Source organism: Hemitrygon akajei, chromosome 6, assembly GCF_048418815.1.
Source record: "Hemitrygon akajei chromosome 6, sHemAka1.3, whole genome shotgun sequence".
In the NCBI taxonomy this organism is placed as follows: domain Eukaryota; kingdom Metazoa; phylum Chordata; class Chondrichthyes; order Myliobatiformes; family Dasyatidae; genus Hemitrygon; species Hemitrygon akajei.
Window position 1 is genome coordinate 122,757,256 of NC_133129.1, and position 26,587 is coordinate 122,783,842.

The 26,587-nt window shown below is 42.2% G+C and overlaps 2 protein-coding genes across 7 annotated transcripts in view; both read right to left on the bottom strand.

Annotated features, from left to right (window-relative positions):
• arhgap1 (Rho GTPase activating protein 1) overlaps positions 1–26,587 on the bottom strand; it is a 518,954-nt gene that overhangs the window by 197,926 nt on the left and 294,441 nt on the right. The gene's annotated exons all lie outside the window — the stretch shown is intronic.
• Positions 1–26,587, bottom strand: part of LOC140729436 (proline-rich protein 5-like) — a 122,649-nt gene that overhangs the window by 10,583 nt on the left and 85,479 nt on the right. For 4 of the 5 annotated variants that reach the window (XM_073049168.1, XM_073049169.1, XM_073049170.1 and 1 more), the window contains 4 exons: positions 19,041–19,098; positions 15,090–15,181; positions 12,132–12,272; positions 7,184–7,322 (listed from right to left, as the gene is read on the bottom strand). In XM_073049168.1, the coding sequence (XP_072905269.1) occupies positions 7,184–7,322; positions 12,132–12,272; positions 15,090–15,181; positions 19,041–19,098 (430 nt within the window). The remainder of the gene's footprint in view (positions 1–7,183; positions 7,323–12,131; positions 12,273–15,089; positions 15,182–19,040; positions 19,099–26,587) is intronic. The other variant, XM_073049171.1, reaches the window with a different exon arrangement.

A 26,587-nucleotide genomic window follows, 5' to 3' on the forward strand; every position in this document is an offset into this window, starting at 1 on the left:
TTGATTTGTATTTTCTTCAGTAAGGAAAGGTGAGTGGAGGTTTAGTCAGGACAGACGTTTCCTCCAAGTGGGGCAATCCAGTATGAAATGCTATAATTATGAAATTACATTCAAGCTATTCAGAGGAAAATCAGGAAGCTCCCATTCCTCATAAGCTGGTGAGTTCTGGAATGCTTTGGACTAAAAAGCACAGGACACAGGGACAAGCTGAACTTTCAATATGCAGCTTTGTGGACCTTTGAAAGATGCAGAGCACAGTGGCAAAATGAGGTGCAGATTGGCTGTGATGTAAGAGAGCTTAGATCAGTGCAAATGGGCAAAAAGGTCAGCCTAGACATGCTGGGTTTCTGTGCTGTACTCTTGGATAAATCAGTTGCTCTTCCAACAATATCTGCTGCTAAAAGCAAGAGTAAGTCATCTGGTGAGGTTATGATACAGTGTGTTGTCTCTGTGTATATTTAAAACCACTTCCTGATACTAAAATGGCACCAGTCACTGGCCGTGCTTCTTGTATTAACCATGGCAACACACACATGCAGCAGAAGCCCATGTTCTGAACCCAACAACTTGCAAAACCTAATGGCCCGATTCAGGCTGCAGACCTGAGTCTCGGGCTGAAGTTGGGGGGGGGTTGGGTATTGTGTGGGAAATGACTCCCTAGCTAGCAGTGCTTGTACTTCACACGTTTTCAGAGTTAGGATGTAAACTGTATGTCCTCGTAACATTCAAGCTGCTAGTGGTTTGTCAAATGGCGGCTGTGCTACCGTTTGATTTTACCTTTCAATGGTCAGATACAGTTGCAAGTGAAATGAGAACAATGTTTGTGGCTTCTGTAAACTAGCTGAGCATTCAATTTTCTCACACTTCCAATGTAGAACAACTATATTGTTCGCACGTCGTGACAACTTCACTCCCAGCCACAAAAGAGACAATAAAATGACTCCCTCTTCAGTTGCCTCTGGAAATCACATTACTCTATGAGCTTGGAACTAACTGTATGCACAGTATTTGTCCAAAGAACGGAAATCTGTAAAGCAGGATTAGAAGTCTATACACTGAGTGAAGAGACTCTTGACAGCAAACTCAGAAGGTAAACAATGAGGGAGAGGTTCTGTGTTCCAAGCGTAAGTGCACTTGGAGATACAAAAGTCTGCAGGTGTTGGAGTTCTGGAGCAATACGTAAAAAGCTGCAGGAACTCAGTGGCCCACACAGCGTCTGTGGAGGAAAATGGACAGTTGACATTGCGAGACCATCCTTTCATCAGGACTGAAAGATGGAGGGGAGATAGCTAGTTGGAGGACACGGTGAAGCAAGATGTGGTGTCTTGTTGATAGTGAATCAGGTTATATTGAATTATAAAGAACTCTTGATCAGTTTTATTAATGACCTGGATGCAGCTCTGTAAAACTCTGGTTAGGCCACACTTGGAGTACCGTGTCCAGTTCTGGTCGCCTCACTATAGGTAGGATGTGGAAGCATTGGAAAGGGTACAGAGGAGATTTACCAGGATGCTGCCTGGTTTAGAGAGTATGGATTATGATCAGAGATTAAGGGAGCTAGGGCTTTACTCTCTGGAGAGAAGGAGGATAAGAGGAGACATGATAGAGGTATACAAGATATTAAGAGGAATAGACAGAGTGGACAGCTAGCGTCTCTTCCCCAGGGCACCACTGCTCAATACAAGAGGACATGGCTTTAGGGTAAGGGGAGGGAAGTTCAAGGGGGATATTAGAGGAAGGTTTTTTACTCAGAGAGTGGTTGGTGCGTGGAATGCACTGCCTGAGTCAGTGGTGGAGGCAGATACACTAGTGAAATTTAATAGAAATTTAAGGTGGAAGGTTATATGGGGGGGGGGGGGGCAGGGTTTAAGGGTCGGCACAACATTGTGGGCCAAATGGCCTGTATTGTACTTTGTTCTTTGTTCGTTAGGGAGAATTCCAAAGGTACACATTGTATCAAAGGCACAGACAGAATCAGAATCAGATTTAATATCACTGGCGTATGTCGTGAAATTTGTTATTGTGTGGCAGCAGGACATTGCAACATGTAATAATAAAAACTATAAATTACTAAAGAGGTAATAAAAAGTTCAAATAGAGAGGGAAAAATACTGAGGTCGTGTTCATGGGCCATTTTGTCCATTCAGAAATCTGATGGTAAAGGGGAAGAAGCTGTTTCTGAAATGTTGAGTGTGTGTCTCGTTGATGGTAGCAATGAGAAAAGGGCTTGTCCTGGGTGATGCGGGTCCTTAATGACGGATGGTGCCTTTTTTGCGACATCGCCTATTGAAGGTGTCCTGGATACTGGGGAGGCTAGTGCCCATGATGGAGCTGGCTGAGTTTCCAAGTTTCTGCATCTCTTTCCGATCCTGTGCGGTGGCCCCTCCACACCAGATGGCGATGTAACCAGTCACACTGCTCTCCACAGTATACCAGTAGTAATTTGCAAGTGTCTTTGGTGACATACCAATTCTCAAAATCCTAATGAAATATAGCCACTTTATAATTGCACTTACAATTACAATTGTAATCGTGCCTTCTTTGTAATTGCATCAACATGTTGGACCCAGGGTAGATCCTCAGAGATGTTGACATCCAGGAACTTGAAACTGCTCACCCTTTCCACTGATCTCTCAATGAGGATTGGTATGTGTCCCCTCGACTTCCCCTTCCCAAAATCCGTAATCAATTCCTTGGTCTTGAGTGCAGGGTTGTTGTTGTGACACCACTTAACCAGCTGGTCTGTCTCGCTCCTGTACACCTCCTTGTCATCATCCGAAATTCTGCCAACAATGGTTGTGTCGCTGGCAAATTTATCGCTGGCATTTGAGCTGTGCCTAGCCACACAATCATGACCTACTTTCTTTATTGCATCCATTCTGTTAGCACAATTTTGTTCTCTGACCACCAGCACAATCCCCTCGTCTGCCCCAACTGTACCCTGAACTGACTCTCTGGAAATGTGAGTGCCACACTAGAGAGGGTGGCACATTTTAAACACTCAGAGCCGAGGGGCAAATACCAAGCTTTCACCATAGCATGGCACTGGGGAAGAGAAAGATGTTCATATCTTACTGAAATGTGTTGATTGGAACCTAAAACCATAGAGAAAACATCAAAGTAAAAATCGGAATGAAATTAACAATAGGGGAAAGTCTGGATGATGAGAGTATGATGTATAGATTATCAAATGTGTGTGTGTGTGTGCATGTTTTGACTGTGTATTTGCATGTATAAGTGTAATTTATGTTTAGGTGTTTAGGTTAACAAGCTTCATGGCATATGTGGGCGATATTAAACCTGATTGTGGGGGGGGGGGGTGTGTGTGTGTACATTTGCATATGGAATAGGTAACAGCTTGATGGAAGCAACTGATTTGGTTGTGTTTATTCTTTGTAACTTTAACTTAAGCACGACACGTTGCTCAATAGTTTGCGTGGTGAGAAGCACAGGACAAAAAAAGGGCAAGGGCAAGGAATAATTCAGCCAGCATGAGAAGAACTTTACAGCTCAAAATCCTTGGATGCAATTCATATAAATTGTCAAACAATAATTCTATCATAGTACATTTTGCATTAGCTTCATAATGTAAGATAAATCACTGCAGGTAATTAATTAAATCTCTGTGCTGGTTTTTAATTTTTTTGAACATGCACTTTAGAAAACCTTGGAAGTTTGAGAAAGCAGAACAAGATAGGTTTGTTGCACCATGCTCTCCTGCCTGTTTCCTGAAAATTACTAAAACATACTTAGTTGAGCCTCTGAGGATGATAGAGTCATACAGCATAGACACACAGTCTTTTGACCTGCTGGGTACTCCTCCTCCTACACTAACCCTATTTTAGGATGCTGGAGTTGCAATGGACAAAAGCCAGGTGAATGAGATCAAAAGACCTCTAAACTCACTCTCCTATCATTTGCCAAGATTCTAGGAGCATAATATACAGGTTTAGAACTGAGATGCAGAGAAATTTCTTCACTCAAGAGTGTCTAACACTGAATAAATGAAATTGAACATTTCAAATTAAACATTTCTTTTGCCATTATCTCCTTTGCCAGATATTGCATCCTGTGGCCAACTTGAGTTATTATCATCAGAATGGATTTAATGATATCAATAGGGCCTGTTAGGATGCAGGGGGAAATGGGACGGATGTGACTGCTCCTGTATTGAGCCGATTGATTTCCTATGCATTGTTGCCAGTACTATATAGAAAACTGAATGTAGAACAGTACAATGCAGAAACAGACTCTTCGGCCCACAGTGTTGTGTTGAACCAAGTAATAATCAAACGGCCAACTAAACTAATCTCTTATGCCAACACAATGTCCATATCCTCCCATTTGCTTCCCATTCATGTGCCTGTCTAAACAACAGTTACAAGTCTCTACTGTTTCTGCCTCTACCACCACCTAGGTGTACTCCCGCACCTGCCACTCTCTAAGTAAAAAAACCTGCCCCTCACAACTCCTTTAAAATCCGCCCCCCCCACCTTAAATGCCTGTGCTCTGGTGTTAGACATTTAAACCCTGGAAAAAAACATACTGTCCATTTATTTATACCTCTCATAATCTTATAAGCCTCTATCAGATCTCCCCTCAGCCTCAGCCACTCCAGAGAAAGCAACCCAAGTTTGTCCAACCTCTCATTATAGCACATGGCCTCTAATCCAGGCAGCATGCTGGTAACACACAAAAATTGCTGGAGGAACCCTGCAGGCCAGGCAGCATCTATGGAAAAGAGTACAGTGGAAGTTTCAGGCTGAGACCCTTCAGCAGGGCTGGAGAAAAAAAGATCCTGGAAAACTTCTGTATCCTCCCCAAAACCTTGACATTGTTCCTATAATAACGTAACCAGAACTGTATGTAGTACTCCAGGTGCGACCTAACTAGAGTTTTATAAAGCTGCAACATAACTTCCTGTCTTTTGTACACAATGGCCTGACTAATAAGGGCAAGCAAGCCATATGCCTTCCAGAGTAAAGCAGGACCCTGCCTGACACGTGGGGTAGGCAAGTCATCATTTTGTCAGTCTGCCTGTTGGTTATCAATTTAGGTTTGAGAGTTGGGAAGGTTCCTTCCTTTCCTCACCTGTCCAGGTGATAAAGTCTTAAGAGGATTCTCACATTCCTATAGATAATAGTCAAGGTTGAGTCTGTGTATTCTCGTTTGAGAATGGCTGCAGTGTGTTTGAGCAGCTGCTCTTTGGAGTGAGATAATGTCTCCTGACTTTTCACACCTTTTGGTTTTGACAAAAGGCGGTTGCTCATGGAGATTAGACAGGACATTCCTTTCTTAAAAGCATAAAAGTTGGTGGATGTTCTTATTAAGGTGGCTGGAGTGTCTATCAAACTGATTGTCCTTTTGTATCAATAGTCCACTTACTGGACTGGAATATCTATTTTGTTTGAGGTCATTAAGTGGTCTTTGTCTCGGACTATCACTATTGCTGGACATGTGACTGTGGGGGTTAGCTAGAAATTGTTTTCTGCCTACGTGACAAAGATGGCATAAAACCTCTGTATCTCTGTTCTTCGACAGAGAGACCTCCGTGGCTGACTCCGTGAGAGTGCAGAAGGAGGTTCTCTCTCGTAGCTTGCTACTAATAAAGGTGGAACAGAATCAACTGTGGTACTTGTTCCATTACATCGGGTTGATCGCCGTTAACACTGGGTTGCTAAAAGGAGAGATTTATTGAAATATGCCCCCATCTCGCCAGGGAAGGCTGTAACTCTGCCTGGAAGGATCAGCCAGAGATGTCACTGATTGTGACTCTGAGCAAAGTGAACATTTGTATCATATACTACTGAAATCTTTGTAAACCAAATAAATATAATCAAAAACCCTTTTGGCAGTCAATTAGGGGTGTTGACATTGGTGATGTGCAATGCTCCAGATGCAGGCTAACTAGATTTATAAAGCTGCAACTGTTTTACACCTTTCTCATCGTCTCAGTCAATCTTTCTCACCCTCAGTATGCCACCTTGGCTGAACAGAGGCGCACTTTTAGTAATAGACTAAGACAACTGCGCTGCTCCAAAGAGTGCTATATGAAGTCATTCCTACCCTTGGCCGTGAGGCTCTATAATGAGTCAACCTATAGCTGGGGAAGTGGTGACCCCCTCCAGTAGACAGTTATTAACCTGTTTACCACATCCTGCTATCGCAGATACTCTGTCCATCACTTCTTATCTGGATGGTGTGAACGTGCATCCATTACTACTACGGTAACTCTTGCACTACCATCTTATCGGTGTGAACTTGGAAATCGTGTAAATCTTATAATCTTGAAATGCTACTGTGACACTGTAATTTCCTTTGGGATCAAAAAAGTATCTATCTATCTATCTTCTCTTTGTAAATGAAACACTTTGTGGAGCATCGCCAGATCTCTTAAGTTATTTCACACAGTCTTCTCCTTCTTCACAGATGCTGCTGAAACCATTTTCAGCACTTAGATAGATAGATAGATAGATAGATAGATACTTCTAGGTGAGAGGTGAGTAAAACTTGCTGTTTTACGTGCAGTGGTTCCTTGAAAAACTAAAAACACTGACAGACTGAATGAGGGACCTGACACTGTACGGCCCACTTACAAATTAAAAAAATACATTTGATCCTTTATTACAAAACCAGCAAAGACAAGATATTAAAATTAGGGAGATCAGAATTAGCATAGTCAGTGGAATATCCAAAGTGAGCAAATAACTGGTCAACAAAGATATCCAAACCCTGCTCAGTCTATCTCTAACTAAACTAATGCCACAAAGGGTGAATATATACTGTAACTACGTCCATTTACTTCCATCACACCCCAGCCCACATAACCCAACACAAACATATAACACAACACAGTACAGACAGAAAATAGATATGTGGCTCTTACACTAGACTCCCAGCACCTGCTATATTTTTCTTTTGTCCAAAATGAGTACTAAATGGGCTCATTACATTAGCTTAAAATTCCTACAGGCAGTGCTTAGAAATAATAGAATTCATTAAAGCCTTACATACACAAGTTCTTAAGAAATGCATAACTTGGAAGCTGTAATGGAGATGAAGTAACTGAGCAAAGATGAGGTAACAGCCTCATTCACAGTTGCCAAGGATATTAAAAGGTGCCAAAGAATATTCACTCTCTCTCTCATGTCTCTCCAACAAGTGATAGAAGTCATTGACGTACCAAGTAAACAGACAGTGTTTGCGATGCTCCTGTCCCTGGGGAGGAGTTCATACAAGCCCAGATATGGAGAGACCACCAACTGTACCAAATGTTCCAGCTGGATGTATTCCTCAGTCGGTCCTTTAGGCTCATGAGCACCCTGGTAGAAAAAGCACCAACAAATGTACAAAAACATCAGGCAGATGGTGAAACAAGAACAGGACATTTAGAGAATACTCAGCAGATCAAGCAGCGTTTGCAAAAAGGAAAACAATTGAAGATCCTTCAGCAAAACCCTCTGATTTCCTGCAACTGCAGTTTTTATTTTATTTTCATGCATTTCCAATTAACTTTAATTTAGTAAAACTGCTTGCACACGAAGTGGTTCAAAATGTTGCTCAATAACATTTGCGAATACGTCAAACTTCCAAGCGTTATGCTGGATTCCTTCAGGGTGAGTGAGTTCACAGTGTGCCTGGCAGGTGACCAGAGACCCTGCTGATGTGCTACTGAACGAATGGAAGAAAGACTTTGCAGGGTTCAGCCTACAACAAGCACCACACATGCAGTACTGCCAGACCTACTAAGTGTTTCGTGACTTTTGTTCTTACTTCATGAAATGTAAAAGTTGTTATGAAGCAAACTGCACTGGAGTAATATTCCTGCATGCTCCTCTATGCGCCTCTTGTGGAATATGTGACCCAGCCCAGGACAGTTGTCCCTTTTGTGAAATGGGACTTCCCTTCACCTTCCCAACTTGTGTGACAAGGGACAAAGGTTTTCCCTCTCCAAGGAAGAAGGATGGAAACAGAAGTCATTGGAATTAAGCCGGTGCAAACTGGGAGTGTAAAGCTTCTCAAGGCTTGAAATCAGCAGTATTAGCAACAAACACTCAACAGCTCAGGCAGTATCTAAGGAACAGAGTTAATGTTTCAGGGCACAGATACTGTCTGAGATCAGAGAGCTCCTAGCAGCTGCATGCTCTTAGCAGAGACACTAATAACACCTCCAGTTTCTCTCTCCAATAACTTTTCTTCTCTAGGAACCTATCTGAAGCTGTACTTCTTGGCCTTATCTGAAATAGCTGCATTCTTTGGGAAGCCAACCAAAATTATCTTTCTCTCGGGCCTTCACCAGTAACATCTATCCCCTTCCTTGATCTCTAACTAGCCCAATATAGGCCCTCACCAGTAACTGCTCCATCTCCAATAAACAAGGACAACTCTGTCCCTCCTCCCTCAATAATCCCAGGATTACTGCCTGTGCCATGCGACAGTAAGTATAGGAATAGAGTGAAGTGGAGTGTGTGGCTGAGGGATTGGAGCAGAGAGGGGTGGTTGGCTCACAAATAGAGAAAGTTTGTAGACAGTGTGAGAGGGAGGATAGGCAGGTGATAGAGAAGGGATACACTCAGACCGATGGTTTGAGATGTGTATTTTATGGCAAGGAGTATCATGAACAAAGTGGATGAACTTAGAGTGTGGATCAGTACTCGGAGCTATGATGTTGTGGCCATTACAGAGACTTGGATGGCTCAAGGCAGGAATGGCTACATAGAGGGCCAGGCTTTAGATGTTTCAGAAAGGACAGGGAGGGAGGCAAAAGAGTTGGGGGTGTGGCACTGGTGATCAGAGATAGTGTCACAGCTGCAGAAAAGGAGGAAGTCATGGAGGGATTGTCTGCTGAGTCTCTGTAGGAACAGCAAGGAGTCAATAACTTTACTGAGTGTTTTTTATAGACCACCCAATAGTAACTGGACATCGAGGAGCAGACAGGGAGACAGATTCTGGAAAGATGCAATAATAACAGGGTTGTCGTGGTGGGAGATTTTAATTTCCCCAATATTGATTGGCATCTCCCTAGAGCAAGGGGTTTAGATAGGGTGGGGTGTGTTAGGTGTGTTCAGGAAGGTTTCCTGACACAATATGTAGATAAGCCTACAAGAGGAGAGGCCATATTTGATCTGGTATTGGGAAATGAACCTGGTCAGGTGTCACGTCTCTCAGTGGGAGAGCATTTTGGAGGTAGTGATCATAATTCTATAGCCTTTACCATAGCATTGGAGGGGGGTAGGAACAGACAAGTTAGGAAAATTGTTTAACTGGAGTAAGGGGAAATATGAAGCTATCAGGCAGGTACTTGGAGCATAAATTGGGAACAGATGTTCTCAGAGAAATGTACGGAAGAAATGTGGCAAGTGTTCAGGGGAGATTTGCATGGAATTATGCGTAAGTACATTTCAATGAGACAGGGAAAGAGTGGCAGGGTACAGGAACCATGGTGTACAAAAGCTGTTGAAAGTCTAGTCAAGAAGAAAAGAATAACTTACAAAAGGTTCAAAAGACCAGATAATGATAGAGATCTAGAAAACTATAAGGCTAGCAGGAAGGAGCTTTCCCTGCTTGAAAGCCTAGGACTCTTTTCAAAAAGGCTTTCTTAACCCATCAAATTGTTCCCTTCTAGGGCGTGTATCCAACAACTGTCCTCCCTAGGATCCTGTCAGAACAGGTCTTAAATTCCTAGGGAATCCCTTAAACAGTTGCCAATGCCAAGCCACAGGATGTCACAAAGAGATATTGTGCCAGTACTTGTGAATCATTGTATTTGGGTTTTGTAACTGACAGCTCTAAGGTGGAGATTTGAATTCTCTTTGTAGCAAGTTCCATCTTTAACAGATGAGGTAATGGGAGGCCCAGCTCAGGTTGAAGAAAAATAACAAAGCTGCAGTTTTATTGACTGGCATCATCATCATCATGTGCCGTGTCAAATGATGTAGGCGATCATGGTCTCATGACCATGATTGTTCTTGGCAAATTTCGACAAAAGCGGTTTGTCTTCTTCTGGCCAGTGTCTTTACAAGGAGGGTGATCCCAGACGTCATCAGATTGCCTGCCTGGCGTCAGTGGTCCCATAACCAGCACCAGCTATTCATAGGACCAGCCATCACCTGCTCCCATTGGCTTCATGTGACCCTAATCGGGGGGGGGGGGGTACTGTTAGCAGGTGCTACACCTTGCCCAAGGGAGACCTGCAGGCCAGCCGAGGGAAGGGGTGTTTACATCTTCTTTGGTGGAGACATATCCACTTGGTTTATTGGCACCTCCTGGAAAAGGGAGCTATCCATTTCTTCCCAATGTGAGCTCTAGTCCCACAGCACACGGTTGACCATCAATCCGGTGAAATATATCACTGTAATTCCGGATACACAACATCATCCTTGCCATGTGCTCACAACCTTTGAGCACCCTCCTTTGCCTCTTGGCTTTTAATCACCCGCCAGGTTTAAAACATGATATATGAGAATTATGTGTGTTGCTTTAAGCATGAGATCTTTTTGTAGGGCCTTTTCCTATTGCAAGTTTCTCAGTTTCAGTCAAGCTCTGTGGATCAGTTTCTCCCCCTACATTGTATACAAAACCCCTCAGTTATTCAGCACATCCTGCTTTTGGCCTGTTGCCAGCTTCTAATCCATTTCAAAGCATTTGGGTGGATATCTTCCGAGGATAAGTTGAGCAAGCTAGGACCATTCTCTTTGGAGGAAAGAGGATGAGAGGTGATGATAGAGCTGTCCAAGATAATAGGAGGCATAGATAAAGTGGACAGCCAGAAACTTTTTCTCAGGGTGAAAATAGCTAATATGTGGGGGGCATAGTTTTAAGGTGATTGGAAGAAAGTATACTGGGGGGTGGAATGTCAGAGGTAGTGGTGGGTGCATGGAACGCAATGGTGATAGAGGCAGATACATTAGGGGCATTTAAGAAACTCTTAGGTAGGTAAATGGATGGAAGATAAATGGAGGGCTATGGGGGAGTGAAGGGTTAGATGGATTTTAGAGTAGGTTTGTTAAAGGGCAGCTCAACTTCACGAGCTGAAGGGTCTTTACTGTGCTGTAGTGTTCTATGTTCAAAAGTGAGGAGCATGATTTTCACCATAAATGTGGTTATGTAAATTATATATTAATAGGTGTTATTTTCTATTTTTGCCTGCTGTGTGTTTATATCAGTTTAAAGTAAACAGAGTTTGTTGTCAGCTTGTGCTTTTGTGTGTGTTTTATTCATTTCCTATTTTATTTGCAATTGTCAGTGTACAGGTGCATAAGGGACTGTGTGTGTTTGTGAGGCTGTGCGAATGTGATTCTGTATTTGTGTGGGTCAATACTCTTGTTTATGTGAGCTTGTGTTTGTCATGGTGCAAATTTGTGGTGGCCAGGTCGTTGGGTGTATTTAAGGCAGAGAATGATAGGTTGTTGATTGGACATGGCATCAAAGGCCGGGAGCTGGGGTTGAGGAGGAGATAGGAAAAGGATTGAATGGGAGAGCAGACTCGATGGGCCAGATGGCCTAATTCTGCTCCCATTTCTTACAGTCTTAGATGTGTCTAAGCTTCAGTGTGCTTATGTGTATGGGTAAACGTCATTATGCATTTGTGTGTGTGTGTGAGAGAGAGGAGGGCAAGATCAGGTTTGGCTACCCCTCCAGGACTACCTCAGCCACTGATTCCCAGATGAAACCGAATGGTTGTCAGGAAGTGGAGCAGGTCCAGTGTCATTGGATCTGCTACGCAACAAGGAACCAAAAGTGACAGAGTGAAAAGGAGAAAAACGGAATACAGAAAATCTGGGCCCCGGGTGACCGAACCAGGTTTGGAGCCACCTGCGTGTGACGTATAGGGAACCCCAGGGCGACGGCTACATCTTGAATCAAAATCTGGAGAAATTAAAAACCAAATACTCATTGAGGATCAGAATCAGGTTTAGTATCACTGGCATATGTTTTGCAGCAGTACATCATAATAAAAATACTAAATTACAATAATAAGTTTATATAAAAAATTAAGTAGGGCAAAAAGAGAGGAAAAATTAGTGAGGTAGTGTTCATGCCCACTCAGAAATCTGATGGTGCAGTTTGCTTTGAAAGGATCTGTGTGCTTTAACCCACTTTAACAAGAACGGGTCACACTAGGACTTTACCTGAAGCACTAGTAACATCTGTGTGATGGATGGAGGGACATCATTATGGCGTTGATGCAGCACTTGCTCCAGATTGGCCTTCAGCAGGACCAGATCTCGGAATCCAAGTAAAGCCATCTGACGAATAGTTAGCTCTTTCCCCTGGGAAAACAATCAAGCGTCCCAGTCACTTTCTCTGTGATCTCCTCTGGTGGACTCAGCCGCTCTTCATTTTTGTCATTGACATAGTACAAATACTTAACTCATTGTTGCTTCTTGTTGTGGTGTGAGAATTATTTTGTGGGTGTTTAATTATAGACCCTATCAGTATATTTTGGTCTGATAAGCATCTCTGAAGAGCCCTGCTGTCAAGCAGCACGTAGTACAGACCGGGAAGTGTAATGTGGTTCTGACTGCCACATTATCTCTTTGGTCTCAGCCCACCTGAGATCTGCCTTTCGTTCTATTCATTCATCCCCAGCAAACACCTTAACTGAAAACTAACTTGTTTCCTCTCTTTCCCAGTTCTGATGAAGGGTCTAGCTCTTGAAACATTAGAACTGTTTCCTTTTCCAAGATACTGCCTGATCTGCTGAGTGCTTTGAATATTTTCCGTTTCTATTCCAGTTATCCAATACCAGCAGTTTTAGTTTTTAATTTAGAATGATTGCAATTTTGATTCAAGTATAGTGAAACTAAGCTGATTAATATTAGAGTTCTAAAGCAGGGCCCAACTCATAGATGCCATCCTGAGCTAATATCATTTGCCTGTGTCTGGCCTATATCCATCTAAACCTTTCCTATCCATGTGTCCTTTAAATGTTTAAAAACTTTTAAATTGAACCCTCCTCTACCAGTTCCTCTGGCAGCTTGATCCACATACCCTCTGTGTGAAAATGGAACCCCTTAAGGTCCCATTAAATCTTTCCCCTCTCACCTTAAACTATGCCCTCACAGCATCAAAACTGGGTAGAAACCTCAAGTCCGAGTGCAGGATTTTGGGAGAGATTGGGACTTGCAAGTTGGTACCGAATGACATAGAAGGCAAATCAACAAGTAAGTTCAGTTCATTACTTTGAAATGTAATTTAATACATGGTTAATTTTAGTGAAACTATAACTCAGATTGTAAAGGAGAGAGTGGATGGAAGGAGTTTTCAGAAAATGTTTTTCTTGCTTAATCAGACTGGTGACTTTAGGTTTGTACTTTCAAATACAAATGACAAAAGAAATTAATGGAACAATGTGAGATTAAAAACATGACAATCCCTGCAGCCCTGAGATTTTAAAACAGCCGCAATGACAGTTCTGCTGACATAACATTAACCATGTCCCATGCCCCGGGTGTGAGGACACCATGCTGGATTTCTTGCACACCACTTTCCAGATCACTGTGGAAGGAAATGACGAGCTGAGGTCCAGGTGCCATCTCCACAGGCTCTGAGAAATTTACGTAGAATCACAAATACTCAGGCACCAAAGACTGAATGCATGAGTGAAGTGTTGCTTTGAAAATGTGACACTGATTCCCATTTAACTGACTCACAGACTCTTCTCTTCCTGTATAATTTGTATACTAATCCTGTGGGACTCTTGACGTTTGCAGTGAGAGCTGCCACCATTAGCCCAATTGATATTGGGTATTTTCATAAATCCCATCATTTGAAAGAATGGTGGTCCAAGAACTGGATCACATAATACTTCTCATCAATTTGTGACCCTGCCAAGTGGGAGTCACTAGTTATTAGTCACTACGGTAGTTATTCTCAGATTGGTACTGAGAAGCTCGTCTGTTCATCAGTTAAAAGAACCTTGTACGTAATTCCTTCCTCCACATAGCAGTTCTGTGGCTTCTTGATGCTTTCACTCTAGTTCCTGTGATGATTTACTAAGCCAGTGTGGGAAATGCCTTCGATGGGGCAGCTGGCAGCTGAGGGGGTGGCAGACAAGTAGTTTGGGAGTGGTCTCCTGAAGTGGAGCTTCTGCGTGCTCCCGATGCACGGACTTGAGCTCCTCCTTTTCCACTTGGAGCAGCCGTGGGACAGATTCCCAGGGCTGTTGCATTTCTTCAATGAGGGAGCACATCCTTGAATCGTTTTCTCTGCCTGGTGATCTCTTGCCATGACAGAACTCAATGCCTAGGGTCGGGAAGGCGAATGACGTCGCCTGCCTAATGTAACCCAACGAAGGAAACTAGGGTCTCCCTCCTGGGGAGGTGATGCTGACATTGGTTTACTAATCCATCCTGTCATTTTTGAGATGGCATTGGTGGTAGTTTCCAACACATTTTGAGATGCTTGCGGTAGATAGTCTAGGACTCAGAAACACATAGGAGGGCAGGGACCTCTGCCGCCAAGTAAGCTTTCAACTTGTGTCAGATATGGAGTTTTGAATTTTGAATTATTTTTTTCCCAACTGCCAAAAGGCCTCGTTAGCTTATTGAAGGTGATGATAAACTTCATCATCAATGTCTACCAGGTGACTCTAGAGAGATGGGAAGTGGCCCAAATTTCCCAGGGTCTTCTCGAGAACCTTCATTGCCAGAAGGCGGTGTGATACAGCAAGGACAGGTTGGTAGAGGACCATGCTCTTGTATATGTTAAACATACGGCTTGTTTTTTAGAATGCATCGGTGGAAGTGTTGAAATGATTTGAAGTTTAGCCTCTGAGCATGTGCGAAGGCAAGCAACATCTGAAGTCTGCAACTCAACTACTGAGTATGAGGTAAATGAGGCTTTTGAGTGAAATCACTGTAGGTTGAACATTCACATGCATGCATGTGTGCACACACAATCTTGCATATGCACATACATATACAAAATGTGTGCACACATCCGTGGACGTACATACGTTCTGTAAAACTGCGGTACACACTTCAGTTACACTGGATCACAATCGAGAATGCTAAATTTTCGCCAACCTTCCCTTGACCAGATCTTACCCATTATTAACCTTTAACTAATGTGTGCTCACTCCTTACCTGTACAGGGTAAAATATGGCCTGTAGCATGGGTAGGATTTCAGTAAAAAAATGATCCCATATCCTTGTTAAAGCTTCTAAAAGATTTTCACCTAGAACAAAAAAGAGATGGGGCCGAAAATGTCATTTTGGAGCAGTAGAAGTTGACTAGTGGAAACTAATTAATGTCAGATCAACTTTGCTCAACTAATTCTATGTCCCTTGTCATTTTAAATGGAGGGTGTGAATGCTGAAATATAAAAGAAAAGAGAAAAACTTCCAATTGCTTAGCATTAAATGCAACACGTTTCTCTTTTCTCTGCTAAATTGCAGGGTGAATCACAACCCAGACCTAGGCTAATACCCCAGTGTGTCACTGAGTGAAAGGTTAAAGTGTAGTTCTCTTGGCAAAATATTCTCCAGAACATTTTCAAGAACAGCATTTAAGCTCTACCATGACCAAAGTAGTTGATCGATCTCTTTGCATCATGAGTGGGCCTGCATTAGTAAACTGAGATCATCCTCATTTTACAGCTGACACAATGTGAAGACAGCATTGTAGGGTGGATTACAACTGAGCTCTCAGTTAAAAGGATCTGTCTGCACAAAGTAACAGTGTTTGTTAGTCTATTCTAAATGTGTTTACTAACATGACTGACAATATTAATGAACGAATGAAATTTTATTTCGGTCAGTACAAACATAACAAAAAGCATAATTTTCAACGATGATTTCACAAGACAAAATTAAATAATAAAACTCTTTAAAACAGACCGAAAGGGTGTAGGCTGAACCTACAGGTTATTATCCCTACCCCTCTTACTGATACAAAAACATATTTGGCGTCATTCATCACATCAAAACAAAAAATTTCATAATCTTTACCACAAAGTCCAATTCCAAATATCATTTATTTACTTTACCCCCATTCATTTTAAATCATGTGTTTTATATTTGTTCATTAAATTATTTTTATATAATTTTTTAAATTTGTTAAGTGTGGTACATGTTTTTAAATTCTCACTACAACTGTTCCATAGATTCACCCCCTGACTGAAATACAATGAGTTTTTACATTTGTTCTTATCCTTTGTTTTTGAAATATACATGTTCCTTTCAAATCATGTTGACTCTCATTTTAAACAACCTTTGAATACTTTGTGGTAACTGTCCATTTTTTACTTTATACATAATTTGTATTATTTTAAAATCAACAAAATCTCTGAATTTTAAAGTGTTTAGTTGAATAAATAGTGGATTGGTTAGTTCATAATAACTTGTCTTATTTACAACTCGTATAACTTACTTTTGGAGTAGAAAAATTGAGTTTGTATTTGCTTTGTATGTACTTCCCCATATCTCCACACAGTATGTCATGTTTGGGACTATAAGTGAACAGTATAATGTATACAAAGATTCCTGATTTAAGAAATCTTGCGCTTGGTACAGTATTGCAATACATTTTGACATTTTTGCTTTGACATAATTTATATGTGGTTTCCAGCTTAATTTATCATCTATTACCACTCCTAAAAATTTTGTTTCAGATACCTTACCAATTAAGTATTTGAGTTGGTAAATTGAGGCTGAAAAGGCACAGTGGAATTCTTCCAGTCAGTGCTGTTTTCAGTCATTGTTGATTATAATGGTTTATTGCACATCTGAAACCCACCAATTAGAATGATCACAATGATTAGAAAGGGATGATTTGAATTAAGCTTATTAGTTAGGCTGCATTGCATCACTAGCTACAGTTTAATGCAGCCTGGGCGGAAGGCAGGCATCTCTCTGTTATCAAAACTGAGACTGGCACCCTGTAAGTGAAACTTGGAGTCATTTATCATCTGCGTTCCAGTGGCCAGACATTTGCCTGAATCCTATTGCTGTCTCTCCTTTGGCTCAGTATCTGTTGGATCTAATTGACAAATAGATGCCTTGATATCTGACATCTGGAAGCCTAATTGTAGTACATTCAAGATACATTTCAAACTAAATATTTGTCTTCAAGCTGCCTTAAAGTGACAGGGATTTGTTGGACGTAACTGCAGCTCTGGCTACTCTGCATTGAATTGCAATACTTAGCAATCTCACTTTACACAGGGACATGCAGTTTATCTCTTGCAACACACACACAAAATGCTGGAGGAACTCAGCAGACCGGGCAGCATCTATGGTAAAAGAGTAACTAGTTGACATTTTGGGCCAAGACCCTTCATCAGGACTGGAGGCAAAAGATGAGAGGTTGGAGTAAGAAGGTGGGGGGAGGGGAGGAAGATACAACGTAGTAGGTGATAGGTGAAGCTCGGAGAGGGGGACTAGGAAAGGACAGAAGGCCATGGAAGAAAGGGAGGGGAGGAGCACAAGAGGGAGCTGATGGGAAGTCACAGAGATAAGGTGAGAGAGGAAAATGGGAATGGTGATGGAGAGGGGGAGGGGCCATTACCAGAAGTTCAAGAAATCAATGTTCATGCCGTCAGGTTGGAGGTGACCCAGACAGAATAGAAGGTGTTGCTCCTCCAACCTGAGTGTGGCCTCTTTGCAGCAGTAGATACAGTAGATGACCCCAACAGACTCACAGGTGAAATGTCCTGAAGTGAAGGAGGAGGTGTAGAACTTGTTCTGCTTGCAAGGATAAGTGCCAGGAGGGAGGTCAGTGGGGAGGGATGAACGGACAAGGGAATTGCGTAGGGAACGATCCCTGCAGAAAGCAGAAAGCGTGGGGAGGGTAAGGTGTGCTTGGTGGTGGGATCCCATTGGAGACTGCAGCAGTTACAGAGAGTTATCCCTGGTGGGGTGGTGGAAGGGTGTGGTGAGGGCACACATGTGTGAAATGGAAGAGATGTGGGCGAGGGCAGCGTCCGGTGTTCCCGGTGTGGCCTCTTGTATATCGGTGAGACCTGAAGTAGGCTGGAAGACCACTTCATTGAGCACCTACCAGAAAAAGCTGGATCTCCCAAAGACGACCCATTTAAATTCTACTTCCCATTCCCATTCCAACACGTCAGTCCATGGCCTCCTCTTCTGCTGCAATGTGGCCACACTCAGGTTGGAGGAACAACACTTTATGTTCCGTCTGGGTGGCCACCAAGCCGATAGCATGAACATTGATTTCTCAAACTTCTGGTAATGGCACTCCCCCTCACCATTCCCCATTCCCATTTCCCTCTCTCACCTTACCTGCCCATTGATTCTCTCTTCTGCTCCCCCCTTCCCTTTCTTCCATGGCCTTCTGTCCCAGATTCCACCTTCACCAGCTCTTTATCCCTTTTACCAGTCGACTTCCCAGCTCTTTGCTTCACCCCCTCCCCCTTCCAGTTTCACCAATCACTTACTACCTTGTATTTCTTTCTCCTCTCCTCCCACCTTCATACTGACTTCTAATCTTTTTTCTCCAGTCCTGACCAAGGGTCTCGGCTGGAAACACCGTCTCTTTACTCTTTTCCATAGATGCTGCCTGCCCTGCTGAGTTCCTCCAGCATTCAGTGTGTTGGTTGGATTTCCAGCATCTGCAGATGTTCTCTCGTTTATCTGTTGTGTTTATCAGACAGGGTGACATTAATAGTTTAATTACAACCTCATGCTGTTTCATTCAGACTGAAATGAAATGAATGTGGTCTACTGATTAGGGAAGGATAGAGTCAGCACAGGGAGAATTAGATTATCTAATAATTTGAATTAAGCAATGAGACAAGCCCTACAAAGGAGACTTGAATTATCAAAGTAATGGAATTTTCAGTTAGTTTTGATTTAATGACTTTGTATTGAGTTTAAAATCAATTCACGTGGCCTTGGAGCTAAGAAACTATGACAGGCAGAAATTTGTCCTCTGTCACATGGGCTAAACTCCCGATCTAGTTTTAGATGAGTACAGAGCTCTGCCTCTAAAGTTTGCTTCCACTGAGGTCAACTCCATTCGATCTTCAAATTTGAAGCTTCAGCCCATTTCTTTTATTTTACTGACACCACACTGACCTTCACACACGCGCATCTTCTCTTCCATCAGGATCAGGCCTTTTGAAAGAAGATGGTTCTGTCAAGAAAAAAAATAAAGTGAATGACCCAACATTTCCACCAAATAAAACTAGGTTTTGTATATGATATATGAAAGTTACATATCATCTTTTTAATGAGCGTATTGGTATTCTTCCAGTACCTTGGCCAATATTTATCCTTTAAATATCAATAAGCCAGATTAAATGGTAAGTGATTTAATTTTTTTAATATCTGGGGGCTGTACAGTGAACAAATAGTCTGGTAAATGTCCTGCTTTATGATATTGACTGTATTTCAAAGGTAGTTGGTCTTTGTACATCACAATGTTGTGAAAAGCACTACCACGTTCAGCTTTTCGTAGGGATTGCTCCCTAAGTGACTCCATTATCCCTTGGTCCCTCCGCACTGATCTTCCTCCTGGCACTTATCCTTGCAAGTGAAACAGGTGCTACACCTGCCCCTACACATCCTCCATCTCTATCATTCAGGGCAAAGAACATTCCCTCCAGATGAGGCAAAACTTCAACTGTGAGTCTGTTGTATCCAATGCTCCTGGTGTGGCCTCTTGTATATTGATAATACCCGACGTAGATTGGGAGACCACTTTACCGAGCACCCATACTCAGTCCGTCAGTAAAAGTGGGATGTCCCAGTGGCCACCCATTTTAAATCCTTGAACTTGCTTGAACTTCCGGTAATGTTTCTCCCAACTCCTTCTTTATTCCCCATCCCTTTTTCCCTCTCACCTATCTCCTTGCCTGCCTATTGCCTCCCTCTGGTGCTCCTACCCCTGCCTTTTTCTTTCTTCCATCACCTTCTTTCCTCTCATATTAGATTCCCTCTTCTCCAGCCCTGTATCTCTTTCACCAATCGACTTCCCAGCTCTTTACCTCATCCCTCCTCATTCTAGTGTCACCTATCATCTTGTGTTTCTTCCTCCCCTCCCTTCTGACTCTAACTCCTCTTATTTTACTTCTCCAGTCATGATGAAGGGTCTCGGTCTGAAACATCGACTCTACTCTTTTCCACAGATACTGCCTGGCCTGCTGAGTTCCTCCAACGTTTTGTGTGTGTTACATAAAATCAAGTCTTTCTCTCCACTGTATGATGACAATGTGAAAGCAATGCGAAGTGGGTGTTTCGTTGCCAATGACGATGCCGACAGCTTTCGTTAGTGTGACATCACCCGCTGACTTCTGAAATAAATTGTCTTCCCATTACAAAAGAATGTTTCTACAAGTAGACCATTAAATTGTAGAAACAGAGGGAGAAAAATGAGGGCTAAACTATTGAGTGAGTAAAAATATTGACCAACCATTACTGAAGGTTTTATCTGTCTGAAATATATCAGTGCAGATAAGTAAAACATGACACTTCTTTACACAGTACACAAGATTACTTCCTGATCCTACAATTAGAAGTCCAAGCATGGGGAAATATCAAGGAAATAGTAATCACAATATAATGTTTAAGATACGAATTGATAGTGAGATATATAGTACAAAGACCGAAATGTGGTTTGGAGTAAGTAAGATAAAAACTGAGGCAATGAGGGTGGAGCGAAGGAAGATGAACATGATAAACTGTTAGCAGACATACGGTAATAAAACAACGGATAATAGTTAACTGAGAGATCAATGGGAGTTCAGAAACGATCGAGTCATACTGCACAGAAACGGGTCCTTCAAGCCTCCACATCAATGACAACTATCAAGCACCATTTATCCTCATCCCATTGAGCACATCTACATGAAATGCTGTCGTCCATCATCAGAGATTCCCACCACCCAAGCCTTGCTCTCTGCTCGCTGCTGCCATCAGGCAGAAGGTACAGGAACCTCAGGACTCGCACCACCAGGTTCAAGAATAGTTACTACCCCTCAACCAACAGGCTCTTGAACAAAAGGGAATAACTACACCCACTTGCCCAGCATTGAGAGATGTTCCCACAACCAATGATCTCACTTTAAGGACTCTTTATCTCGTTATCTCATGCTGTCGGTATTTATTGCTGTTTATTTATACAGTATTTGCATTTGCGCAGTCTTGTCTTCTGCACTCTGGTTGATCTTTCATTGATCCTGTTATTGCAACTATTCTATAGATTTGCTGAATATACCCACAGGAAAATGAATCTCAGGGTTGTATATGGTGACATATATGTACTTTAATAATAAAATCTACTTTGAACTCCTTTCCTATATTCTACTCCTCACCTACACACTAGGGGTGATCAATTAATTTAGCAAGCTCATGTCTTTGGCTTGTGGTGGGAAACTGGAGCATCTCGGGAAAAGCTACACAATCAGAGGAAGAGAATGTAAACTCCACATGGATAGATTTGACCCAGTTGTTGGAATTGTTAGGCAAGTGCTCTACAAGCTGAACCACTTTACCACCCATTGTTTCGATAAAAAGAATAACGTAGCTACAAATTAATTAAATAAGTATGTATGCGTATAACCGAATAACCTGTTCAATATGTAAATTAAAGAGAGTTTAAAAGGAAAATAAAAAGCCTCAGAAAGAGGTTAAAAGACAAAAAAACCCCACAGTACAAATATATTTTAAAAATAATATTTTAATGCACAAAACAAAAACACCAGTAAATATGGGGGTCACTAAAATGAGTGTGACGAACTTATAGAAAGTATAAGTAAATAGTAAATGCTTCAGACATTCATCAGGTGGGCAGCATCTGTGCAGAGAGAAAGAGTTAGCGGTTCATTTTGATGACCTTTTATTGACTCGAAGCATTAACTCTGTTACTCTCTGCACAGACTCTACCTAAACTGGTAATTCTAGCATTTTTCTTTATTCCGTATTTCCAGGATTGACAGCCCTTTTATTTAACAGACAGACAGACAGACATACTTTATTGATCCCGAGGGAAACTGGGTTTCATTACAGCCGCACCAACCAAGAATAGTGAAGAAATATAGCAATATAAAACCATAAATAATTAAATAATAATAAGTTAATCATGCCAAGTGGAAATAAGTCCAGGACCAGCCTATTGGCTCAGGGTGTCTGACACTCCGAGGGAGGAGTTGTAAAGTTTGATGGCCACAGGCAGGAATGACTTCCTATGACGTTTAGTGTTACATCTCTGTGGAATGAGTCTCTGGCTGAATGTACTCCTGTGCCTAACCAGTACATTATGGAGTGGATGAGAGTCATTGTCCAAGATGGCATGCAACTTGGACAGCATCCTCTTTTCAGACACCACCGTCAGAGAGTCCAGTTCCACCCCCACAACATCACTGGCCTTACGAATGAGTTTGTTGATTCTGTTGGTGTCCGCTACCCTCAGCCTGCTGCCTGCTTGTTTTCTAACAACTTCTGAAATAACTTTGCCTGAGAGAAATGATAACAATGGGCAATAAGTGGTGGTAGTCATACAGCAGTTGAAATGGAAAGAGTGGAGATACAAAACATATTTAAGAAAATTAAGTAATTTTGATTATGCAGTTACAGATATGGGTGGAGAAGTGGCAGATGGAGTTTAATTCATGTAAGTGAGAGGTGTTGTGCTTTGAGAGATTAATGGATACAGTTAATGGTTGGCCCTTTATATTGAGGTACACAGGGATCTTGGGGTCCAAGTCCACAGTTCACTGAAAGTATGCAAGTGGATAAAGTGGTGAAAAAGGTGGTTGGGATGCTGCCTTCATTGGTAGCGGTGTTGAGTGTAAGAGTAAAGAAGTCAAGCTGCAGCTATGTAAAACTTTAATCAAACCACATTATGCACGGTTCTCATTGCCCAGTTATGGGAAGGAGGTGGAGGTTGTGGAAAATGTGCAGAAGAGTTTACCAGGATGCTGCCTGGATTAGAGGCTGTGAGCTGTAAGGACAGGTTGGGCAAACTTGGATTGTTCCCCTTAGAGCGATGGAGGCCTTTTTTCAAAATGATGAGAAAAATGAATTCCCAGGATATAAATGTCAAACATCAGACAACATGCTTTTAAGTTGGGGGTGGGCGGTGAGGAGTTTATTTGTTTATTGAGGTGCAATGTGGAATAGATCATTCCAGCTCTTTGAGATGCACCACCCAGCAAACTCTGATTTAACCCTAGCTTAATCATGGAACAATTTACACCGACTAACTGGTACGTCTTTGGGCGATAGAAGGAAATTGGAGACCTGGAGAAAACCCACACATTCCATGGGGAAGGCGTACAGACTCCGTACAGATGACATTAAATTGAACTCCGAACTCTGATACCCCGAGCTGTAAGTGTCACGCCAACCGCTACCGTACCGTGGCACTCACAGTCAAGACTTGACGGACAAGAGTTTTACACAGAGAGTGGGGGGCTACCAGGGGTAGCAGAGGAATCAGGCAGTCAGGTGGATTTTAGATAGACACATGAATATGAAGGGAATGGAGGGACCTGGATGATACACAGGAGTATAAATCGGTATCGAGGTCTGCACAAAATCACGGGCCAAAAGGCCTGTCCAATGCTGTACTGTTTTATGATCTTTTATCACTGAGGAGCAGACAGACATACTTTATTGATCCCGAGGGAGCAAGAATATAATCTAATAAAGCTTCAACAAGATCACTCTCCAGCTAAGTGCAGTTCCCAATCCGCATTAGTGGCGAGTGAATTCCAGCCATTTCAATAAGAATAAAGGCCCTTATACAGAGCACACTGTCAGGAGACATAAACATCTAACTAGTTCAGGAAGAGTCAAAGGAAACAATGGCACATTATGCTTCATCAAACAACAGAACAAATAAACTGTATATTAAACACACTAAAATGAATTGTTTTTGAATGTTAAGCTTGGTCAGAAGGTTACGTCATTATCATGTGTCCAACTATAAAGTCCCATTGGGATGTTTTTTTAAAAAACTGCCAAGTTGAATATCTTCCGAAGCAAGTGTCACCCATTGCACCACATGACCTTGCCTGTGGATTCGATTGTTGCTGGTCATTATATCAGTGTGGCCACACGCCTCCGCAAGGCTCCAATATCAGCACACGGGGACAACCTGCACCTCCTGGAGCTCAGCACTGCCTGCAATATTTATCACTAATGTTTGTTCTACCTGTAACAAAATGAACCCAAATTCTTATCAACACCAAAAGAGATCACTCCCTCAGTGCAGTCTACTACAGGACTAAGCAATGCTGTCCCAGCTGTGGGGTCACCGGGTTTTCAGTTACACAAAGCCGGTCGTATCTCTGAACTTTGTGATAAAGCTAAAGGCCGTGGTGTGTGTTTCTTCATTAACAGTCATGCCGTTGTTGCAGAGACAAGACTGTTATTAATCAGATTCGTACAGCCAGCTATATTCCTCAACTGCAAACCCTTTTGTCTCCTTGAATATTTACTTCCATCATTGTGTCTGGTGTGTAGACTCTCCCACAAGCTAAAGCACATGAGGCACAACAAACACTTGCTGATCTATTTACAGAGGCTGAAAAAGCCTATCCAGACTCTGTTGTTAATATCATGGGCGATATTAAACATGCTACTTTAGAACAGGAATTCCCTTTTCTTCACCAACATATAAAATGTGCTACTAGAGAAGGTAATATTCCGGACCATTGATACAGCCCGGTTAAGGATACCACATCCCATACCCTCCTTGGACATTCTGACCATGCACAATTCAGCACGTACCTGCATACAGGCAAACTGAAAACGGTGAAACCCGCCAATAAAATTATAAAAATATACTCTGATAAAGCCACACAGATGCTCAGAGGCTGCTTTGATTCCACTGATTTGGATCATCTTTAAAACTAGTACTGAAGCATTGATAAGTACACAGACACAGTTGCCACCTACTGTATATCAGCTTTTGGGAAGATGCCTGCATCCTCACCAAAACAATCACCAGCTTCTGCGATCATAAACCCTGGTTCAACACGGAGCTCAGACAGCTGCATCTGGAGAAGGAGGAAGCCTGCAGGAATGAGGATAAATGGGAGTTCGAAAAGGCCAGGTACAAGCTGGAGAAGGCAATCAGAACTACCAAATACCAATATTCAGTCAAAATGGAAAATCGGTTTTCTGCAAATGACTGTTCTTCAGTCTGGAAAGATCTTCAGTCTGTTACCAACTACAAAAAGAAAGCACCCACTGTCCCAATGACTCCCTTCTCCCAAACTGCTTAAATGAGCTCTATTGCAGATTTGACCTACAAATCACACTTCAAAGACCTCTTCTAGTACCCATTCAACCAGACCATCACCAATGCTTCTGACTTTCGAGGGAGGTGAGAAACCTGTTCAGGAAGCAAAATATCAAAAGGCTGCAGGGCCTGACTCCGTCTCCCCTGTCATCCTTATACACTGTGCTAACCAGCTGTCTACAATCTTCACAGACGTTTCCAATCAGTCTCTCAAACTATGCACTGCTCCAGAATGTTTCAAAGAAACCTGTAATTATTCCAATTCCAAAACTCAAAGATCACTGGACTCAATGACTACAGGCCAGTTGCATTCACGTCAGTCATAATGACGACTTTTGAAATGCTGGTCATATCATTTCTCAAATCCATAACTCAAATTGTTTTTAGATTTGCTGCAGTTCACTTGCAGGGCCAACAGATCTGTAAAGTTCAAAGTTCAAAGTAAATTTATTATCAAAATATTTAAATGGCCATATATTACCTCAAGATTCATTTTCTTGCAGGCATTCACAGTAGAACAAAGAAATACAATAGAATCATTGAAAGACTACACACAAACAAAAACTGACAAGCAATCAATGTCCAGAAGACAAACTGTGCAAGTATGAAAAAAACAAACAAATAACTAAATTAAACTGAGAACATGAGTTGTAGAGCCCTTGAAAGTGAGTCCCTGGTTTGCATTCAGTGATCAGTTCAGTGTTGAGGTGAGTGAAGTTACCTACATTGGTTCAGGAGCCTGATGGTTGAAGGGTGATAACTGTCCTTGGTGGTGTGGTGTGGGACCTAAGGCTCCTGTATCTCCTTCCCAGTGGTAGCAGTGAGAAGAGAGCATGGCCTGGGTGCTTGGGGTCCTTGACGTTGGATGCTGCTTTCTTTTGTAGTGCTTTTTGTAGATGTGCTCAGTTGTGGAGAGAGCCTTTCCTGTGATGGACCGGGCTGTATCCACCTCTTCTTGTAGGCTTTTACATTCACGTGCCTTCGCGTTTCCATACCAGGTTGTGATGTAACCAGTCAGGATGCACTCCACTGTGCATCTATAGAAGTTTGTCAAAGTTTTAGATGACATGCCAAATTTGCACAAACTTCTAAGAAATAAGAAGTGCTGCCCTGCTTTCTTTGAAATGGCACTTACGTTCTGGTCCCAGGACAGATCCTCTGATATGATAACACCCAGGAATTTAAAGTTATTGACCCTCTCCACCTCCAATCCCCTGACGAGCTCTGGCTCATGGATCCTGGTTTCGGTTTTAAGTGAGAGGTTGTTGTTGTGGTACCACTTAACCAGATTTTCAATCTCCCTCCTATATGCTGATTCGTCATCACCTTTGATCCAGCCAACAACAGGGTGTTGTCAGCAAACTTAAATATGGCA